General features: G+C 44.2%; 1 protein-coding gene across 2 annotated transcripts in view; it reads left to right on the forward strand.

Annotated features, from left to right (window-relative positions):
* Positions 1–1,723: 1,723 nt before the first annotated feature.
* Positions 1,724–8,656, forward strand: part of LOC143034931 (trace amine-associated receptor 8c) — a 318,703-nt gene continuing 311,770 nt past the window's right edge. For both annotated transcript variants that reach the window (XM_076201281.1, XM_076201282.1), the window contains exon 1: positions 1,724–2,886. In XM_076201281.1, the coding sequence (XP_076057396.1) occupies positions 2,689–2,886 (198 nt within the window). In that variant the 5' untranslated portion in view covers positions 1,724–2,688. The remainder of the gene's footprint in view (positions 2,887–8,656) is intronic.

Here is an 8,656-nt window from a genome sequence, read left to right on the forward strand (position 1 = left end):
CGGAAACTCAAAATCTGAACATTGAGAAGCATACCATTATCATACCATAAATATAATGATAATGAAAAATACTAAGTCTATCAGTGTCAGGTCTTCTAATTATCTATTCAACTATTTTTATAAACTTCTCTTGCAACAATTGCTACATTGTACGTATGCCTTGGTAAATTTCAGGTGTTCAATATCTAGTATGTGTGTGCATGTGTGAACGCATTAAACATAACAGGTTTAAGTATAACTACATACACACACACAAATCAACAGTTACTATGAATTGAGTTACGTCCTGTAAACCAGGAATAGGTAATTTTATATATATACATTCATATATATACACACACACACACATATATATATATATATATATATATATACATATATATCATGCCGTACTGTATCCTACAAAGTGTTCTCTCTATTAGGATCCTCTCTAAATATGGGAAGTTTCCAATATTCGGATTAAAAACACCTTTCAAAAAATCTCCTAGAATATTGAAATTATTCCCGAAATCCGGAACTTTATCAATTTCGGGACAATTTCTTCTAAATATTCTGAAGACTTCCGAATAGCAGAGATCCCTAATAGAGAGACCTCTATCCGCATGACAATAAAACTGTGATTATGTTGTAGTTATAGAAGAATTGGTTGTAGTTATAGAAGAATTGAATATCATATAAATTCTCTTTTTTTTCCAGGGACCTGGAATCCTAAAAGGATAAGACGCCTTCCCGTTACAAGAACTAAGTGGACACAAACAATGAAAACTCCGAAAGAAGAAGAAATAGTTTCCTTCCGCGTCTCAAGAGAGCGCTCCGGAAGGCGCTCGAAGTGAACCTTCCCTTCCCCCACCCCCATCCCCTCCACGTGGTCCTCCAAGACCCCAGACGAAGGCCACTCGCTCAAGTGTTAACTCAAGGGGGACATGACAAACACACAAAGGAGTAAAGCGTCCGAGGTCTATACCAGAATCGAACTCGAGCCACCGACACCACAATCTGCACCTCCATAGTTTCCTGCACCTCAGTCTCTGTCTACTCCTCCTCCTCCTCCTCTTCCTCCACCTACTCAATCACAACCCAAGTTTCAAAATCACGGTCACTGATCACATAGCCTATTTGATCATCATACCAATCTATCTCATCACATTTTCTTTAACGTCATACATCACACTTCTGTCATCACTTGAACCAAAGAAATTAAGAAACAAGTAAATCTTACTGTTTCTGGCTTTACCCAGAGTCGTGGTATATGTTAATGAAATAAACAATTTACACTAACTAAAAATATCTAACACGCTTAGGGTTTTATACAAGCCTAAGACACAGAGTAAAACAAATACAATTCAATAATTTTTTGTAATAATTCAAAAGAGTACAAACAAATGCAAGGCATTGGAATACATAGATCAAAAGAAAAGTTAATTTTTACAAAAATGACAGACTGTTCCTAGATATCAACTTAATCACCTATTAATTAGGTGCCATTAATAATTTCTCCAATCGACAATATAATAATAATAATAATAGTAATAATAATAACAAAAACAACCAATCACCTTGACAAACTAACAACCCTCACGAGACACTCAAACTGTTCCTCCCCAACAACCTTTGCCCAAGCGCAATCTCCCCCCCCCACCCCCCACCCCCACCCGCACACCCAAAACCCCGAACTCCCACCCCCCCACCCGCGACGCCTCCCATTTGCTTAATTTATTACGTCTGGGCCTTTGCACCCTGGAAACCCTCCATCCAGACCTCAGATGAGCATTTGGTAGAGACTCGTAGTCTTCTAAAAGGTCTCATAGTCTTCTTATCCCAAAGACTGATTAAACGGACGCTTATCCTCCTTGTTAGATTTTTCTTAACATCTGTAAACACGGATATCACTAACGTGATAGCCTTTACAGACAGTCCATTAATAGTGAACTCTGACCTATAAAAGTTCATTGAGAACAACAACATTATTCTTTGTTCCAGACTTATTAAAAAGTTATTTTAGACTACTCGGACAGTTTCCCACACAAAACGTGACTTTCTGTAACATTGATGATCTCGCCATTTTTCTAAGAAATTTAGATTTCTGTTCCTGAGACAAGACAGAAGTGACTTACTCTTATGCAGAGACAAAGAATAGCTGACTTAGTCTCACGTGAAGACACAAAATAGGTAATTTAGTCTCACATAAAGACACAAAAGGACGTATGTGCCTCTGCTGTGCGTTGGACTTCGAACTCGCCTCACAGTAACGCGTTCCCGGGTTCGATCCCAGTGGCCATCCAAACACAAGGGGCACAGGTGAAAGTGAAGATTACATTAACTCGTACCAAATTCTTTCACCACCGTTATCTTACGTTAATTGTTTCCCCCTAATTTACACAAATATCATAACCTAACTCTTTAACCTTTAACGTTATCAAAAACTACCCGACTATCACCCTTAACACCCTATTCATCTCCTTGACTACATCACCCTTTCCGTCCCTACACCTCCTAATCCCCTTTCCCCGTGGTTTTTCCATCCTGAAGAAGTCGTCGTCGTTCTCGACAACCCCTTAACTACGCTACCCTTTTCGTCCCTACACCACCTAATCCCCTTTTCCTCGAGCTACCTCCCCCCCCCCCTGACGTTGGGGTCGTCCTTCTGTCGAAGTTGTCGTCGTTCTCGACTTCGGCGTCGCCCCCACCATGGTGCGCGAGACGCTGCCCGACGTGGTCAACTTCTCGTGCTGGACGCCCGTGTTCCAGCACCCGAGCACTCCGCTGGCAGGAGACATCGCCCGCACGGCCGTCTCCTCCGTCATCGGCGTCGTCGTCAGCGTCGTCAACGTCATCTTCATCATTGTCGTCAACAGCCGGCGGCATGCCAAGTACCTCCCGTTTCAGGTAAGTGACCGAGGAGGAGGAGGAGGAGTAGGAGGAGGAGGAGGAGGAGGAGGAGGAGAAGGAGGAGAAAAAAAGAGAGGAGGAAGAGGAGAGGAGGGCGAGATGAGGTAGCAGTAGGAGGAAGAACAGAAGAATCAGGAGGAGGAAGAGGAGAGGGGAGAGGAGGAAAAGGAGAAGAGGAGAAGAGGTGGAGATGAAGGAGCAGTAGGAGGAGGAGGAGGAGTAGGAGGAAGAACAGAGGGAAATGGAAGAGGAGTAGGAGAAGAAGGAGAAATAAGAGAGGGGGAGGAACAAGAGAAGTTGAAGGAGGAGTAAGAGGAAGAAGAGAAGGAAGAGGAGGAAGATGACGAAGAGTAGAAAGAATAAGTCTTTATTATGGTTAGCGCCACGTGCTTTTATTCGGCTGAGGGGCAATCTAAGGACAATATAATCTTTCTTATAAATCCTGTATCATAATTGTTATCGATATAGTTACGATTATAATTATCATCATTATTTTTATTATTATTATTATCATTATTGTTATTATTATTATCATTGTTATTATTATTATTATTATTATTATTTATTATTATCATAATTATCATTGATGTTCGGTAGCCGACCGGGTTAGAGCGTCGCTACCTGCGGCGGAGGTCGAGGTGACGGAAGTTCGAGTTTTGCCTCCAGCGAGTTGGACCAAGGGCATGGTTCATCAAATTCCACGATACAAAATCCTGTAAGGGTCACCGTCGTATCCTCCCGATAGGGGGAGTTCGTGACATTAAACCGAACAACAACAACAACAACAACAACAACAACAACCTTCAACATCAACATCAACATCATTTTGAATAAACGTTAAGACACGTTTTCAGAGATATGGTCCTTGGGTAGAACAAAACTGGGCTAGAGAAACTAACAAGAACTAAATTTGGGTTTAGCCTTGAAAATAAAGCCCCAATACCGCTTCTCCCTTGGCTAGGTCTTCGTGTAAACGTCTATCCTCTCCATCCTCCATTCCCCACCCTCCACTCCTGGTCTATCTTTACTCCTTGTTTTCCGTTAGGTCTGCTAATATTCTAGAATTTCATTCAGCACCCCCCCTCTCTCTCGCTTTCTCTCTCTCTCTCTCTCTCTCTCTCTCTCTCTCTCTCTCTCTCTCTCTCTCTCTCTCTCTCTCTCTCTCTCTCTCTCTCTCTGTGTGTGTGTGTGTGTGTGTGTGTGTGTGTGTGTGTGTGTGTGTGTGTGTGTGTGTGTGTGTGTGTGTGTGTGTGTGTGTGTGATTCTCTACATGGCCTTCATAAGCTAAACTCCAAAGGTCTATACGGAGAGCTACAGAATATTTCAAAACTTTTCAATCATATCTGATTGGGGACAACCCTCCACACAGCTTTGCTCGTATCATTCTTACTTAAAATATTTTTGGTAATACAGCTTACTTGTGTTAGCCCATCATACAAACACACACAACAACTCTGGATTGTCCAGCCTAACACATACCACTCCACCAATCCCTTTGGCATTTATCAAAATTCTTTTGGTTCATTTGTAATATTTGTCACACATGTATTACGCCCCTTATTCCGAGAATATAGTAAGAAATAATCGTGTTCCCAAAATTTGATTATACATCATTAAAGATATTCTAAATATAAAATGATGTTCTCCATACCTCAGTGTTTGTTGACGATTAATGCCAAATGATGAGGCTGCTCTTTCCACGAACCAATCTTTCTTCACGTACAACACAGACTTCATAAAATTGCCGCTGTCTCTATTATCTCTACATTCTCTAGCATTTTATGTAAACATCACTTACCGTTAGCATATGTAGAAAAAAAGTCGGAAATGAGAAACCCGTGGTAGGGCAAAGCCTTGTCGGTTGCAGCAAGTTTTTTTTTTTTTTTTTTTTTTTTTTTAAGGTCGACGTCGGGTTGCCGTTCCACCTGACCAGAACCGTCAGGAAAAAACGGAACAAACCCTCAGCGGGGTCCGGGAATCGAACTCACGATCACCTTCTCATGAGTTGAAGACGATATCCACAAGGCTACCGCGTGACTCCCCTCCACCCTTTCTTCCATTAAAAGAAAAATAGTTTAAATATTTTCGTGGTTTTCATAATTCACATCTGTCCTGGGATACCCGTTGTGTAGCTCGTCATTGTCCCTTTTCCAATCCATGAACAACTGATTCTTTGGGACTCCAAATGTAGCCTCACTCCGCAACTGGTTAATCCTAACTGAAGCAGAAAAAATTGGCCCCAATCTCACCTCGCGGGTTTGGATTCAACCACGGGGTCTCGATGTTGCCCCAACTATGGTCCAATTCCAATGCAGGGGTCCGACTTTGCCTTTAGCCACCGTTTCCACTGTCCCGATTTCACCTTGGCGTCAGTACCCTCCTTCACACATATAATATTCTTGTCAAATGTTGTGAATATGAAAAGTTGGAAGACAATTTCATTTACAGTAATCTAGCCTTCCCTAAGAACAATTCAACAATTATGTCTAATATTCGTATAGGTTTAACTTATCTTAGTTCGTTCGTCTTCTTGATGCATGGCGCAAAGTCGAGTTTTGACCCTCTCTCGTGGTCTCAACTTCGATCCATCATAGACCACCCGTCCTTGCTATCCAAACACACAAGGGTAAGGTTGACATCTTAGGCCGTACTTCAGCGCCTCCTAGCGTGACCTCCTCCCAATCTGAATTCCAAATATAAATTCCTCTTTGGGAAATTTTGATTTTGGACCCGAGACCCGATTTTGGACTTTAGACCATTTCCGCAATGACTCATCCGCTCTCCCCTCCCGCTCCACCCACCTCCTCTCCTGCCGAGGTATAATTCTGCCTTCGGGTCATAATCCACGGCCAGTCGACCGGAGAACCTTCCTCTTTGACTTCCGGCTTCGCCATCGATTAAAGAACCTCCGGAAGGTGTCTTCCCTACTAACGAAGCTGTCGCCGAACTCCATTCGAGAAGACCTGGCACCAGAACCTCCTCGCCTTCTTTAACCCCACTTCGCCTCCGTGGGGTCGGAACCAGAGGCCTCTTGGTGATCAGCCCGTGGGCTTTCTATCCAAAAACACCTTCACCAACAGATTCTGTCTCTCTTTCTCTCTATATCGTTCTGTTCCTCCCTTTTGCTCTCTATCCCTCGTCTCTCTCCCTCTCCCTCTCTCTCTCTCACACACACACATATACACAGTAGACTTATGGAACAATCAGGACAAAAAAATTAGCCTAGCCTAATACCATAAATGAATTAAATGCAACATTTGATAAACGGAGGCAAAGAGGCGAGACCCCATGGGCACATGTCCACCCATGTATACTTCAACTAGGTAAATACACATACAGACGCCCACGCCCGCAGGCACACGCAAATATACATACATACATACATATATACATACACACACATACATGCACATATGCACATATAATCATTCAGCCCATCGGAGCTCAGTTAATACAATGGCAGAATACTAATCCAGGATTAACAACTTCGGTTACAACTTTGGAAGGAAATGTTGCAAAGACATGGTGCAACTGCGGCACAGGTGGTCGTCCCTTGCACCCCGGGGCAACCCATTTGCATCACCAGACTCACAACGGCAGGTGCACAACTGGTGCGAACTACCGGTGCGGCGAGGATATTGGTTCACACATTTCCTCCTCCACAAGGTCTGATCGAGGGTTTAGCTATGGAGTCACCTGTCTTTAGTAGTCTCTTCAGTTCCCCCCCCTCACCCTCTTCCCCCCCTCCTCCTCCTCCTCTCTCTCCCCCCACAAGATCTGATCGAGTGCTTAATTATCACCACCTGTCTTCAGTGCTTTCCCCCCTCTCCCCCACCCCTTTTTCTCCCCATCTCCCCTTTATTTCCCCTCGAACTTGCTTTTTCTATTGGTTCCCCCTTTCTCACCTTTCCCCTCTCTATTATCTCAAAGAGTTTAATTTCCTTTTGCTCTCGACCCCCCTCCACTTCCTCCCCTCTCCTCCTCCTCTTTTTCATTCTCCTTCTCCTCTCCCTCTCTTACTTTCCCATTCCTCTTCTTTTTCACTCCTCTCTTCTCTTTTGCCTTCTTCCTCTTGTTCCTCCTTTTCTCGTTCATCTTTCACATCTTCCCCCATTTGTCTTACCTTCCTCTTCCTCCTCCTTCTCCTCCTCCCTCTTCTCTTCTTCTTCTCCTTCTCTTACCCTTCCTTTCTCTCTCCTCCTCCTCTGTCTTACTCTTCCGCTCTTCTTCCTGTTCTTCTCTCATCCACTTCTTTCCCTCTCTTATATCCTCCTCTCTCTCTCTCTTTCACCCTCGTACAATTCTTCCTCGTCCTCTCACTCTCTCTTCTCTCTATTCCTCTTCCTGTCAACCTCCCACTATACTTGCTCTTCCTCCTCCCCTCTCTTTTTCTCTCATTCCTCTTCCTCAATTCTCTTCCCCACCTCTTTCATCCCCCACTATACCTATCCCTCCTTCTCTCTCTTATCCTCCTATTCCTTCTTCTTCTCCTCCTCCTCCTCCTCCTCCCAACTTTCACTTTATTCTTCGCTTCTTTCCATGGCAGTATCTTGGCCTTCCGTTCTATTTCCTGCCCGCCTGTTCACTTCCTTTTCGAAAATGAACGAAGAACGATAAGAACACAACATAGTCCTTGGTGTGTGTGTGTGTGTGTGTGTGTGTGTGTGTGTGTGTGTGTGTGTGTGTGTGTGTGTGTGTGTGTGTGTGTGTGTGTGTGTGTGTGTGTGTGTGTGTGTGTGTGTGTGTGTGTGTGTGTGTGTGTGTGTGTGTGTGTGTGTGTGTGTGTGCGTGTGTGTGTGCGTGTGTGTGTGTGTGTGCGCGCGCGGTCGCGCTCGCGTGTGTGTATGTGTGTGGGTCTTCAACCTACAGATGGCAAGGATCTTCATATATTCTTTTCTGGTGGAGGTCAAAAGATTTTATTCAGATAGCGGAGCACCGCACCCCCTCCTCTACTCTCCTCCTGAGACGCAGGTGACACAGGAGACGCAGCACAGGGCAAAGGCAGACTTCCTGTTTGAAATATAGCTTGAACTTCCACTTGAAATGCTTTTAGATGTATTACCTCAGCATTTTAGGCGAGAGAGAATTACAAACTCTACTTTAATTCAGCAACACGAAATCTGCCTTCGCTCTGTGCTGCGTCGCCTGTGTCGCCTGCGTTTGCCCTTAGGCTCAGGAATTGGTTCCTTTCGGTGGAATGAAATCATGTGGGGACAGTCAGAAATAGTCATTTGGATATTCGTGAGATAAAGACTAGTGTGAGGTTAATAGTAGGGATAGTACACGTGCTCGGTACGGACGGATTTCAGGCCGTATGGGGGGATGGGGGGATGGAGGGATGGGGGGATGGGGGGATCGGGAATGGGAGTGGGTTACTCGTTAGCTGAATGAAATCGCCCACACCCCTGAAGAGTTACCAGAATAAACCCAGAATATTGATATTTCCACGAGTGAGAGACAGATAGATAGAGAGAGATAGAGAGAGATATAGCGAGAAAGAGAGAGAGCAAAAGAGAAAGAGATAACGAGACAGAGAGAGAGAGAGAGAGAGAGAGAGAGAGAGAGAGAGAGAGAGAGAGAGAGAGAGAGAGAGAGAGAGAGAGAGAGAGAGAAGAGGTGACTGAACCCGAGGGTGTATCGAGCAAAGGATAGGAAGGGAGAAGGCTCCAACGCCTCGTTTCACTGAACCTCTGATTCTCTTTCAGTTCCTTTGTAATTCTTTTTCCATCATTCCAGTTTCCAATTCCCTTCCAATCTTTTATTCAAT

The sequence above is a fragment of the Oratosquilla oratoria genome, chromosome 18, assembly GCF_046742065.1.
Source record: "Oratosquilla oratoria isolate Oo_2021 chromosome 18, ASM4674206v1, whole genome shotgun sequence".
NCBI classification, from domain to species: domain Eukaryota; kingdom Metazoa; phylum Arthropoda; class Malacostraca; order Stomatopoda; family Squillidae; genus Oratosquilla; species Oratosquilla oratoria.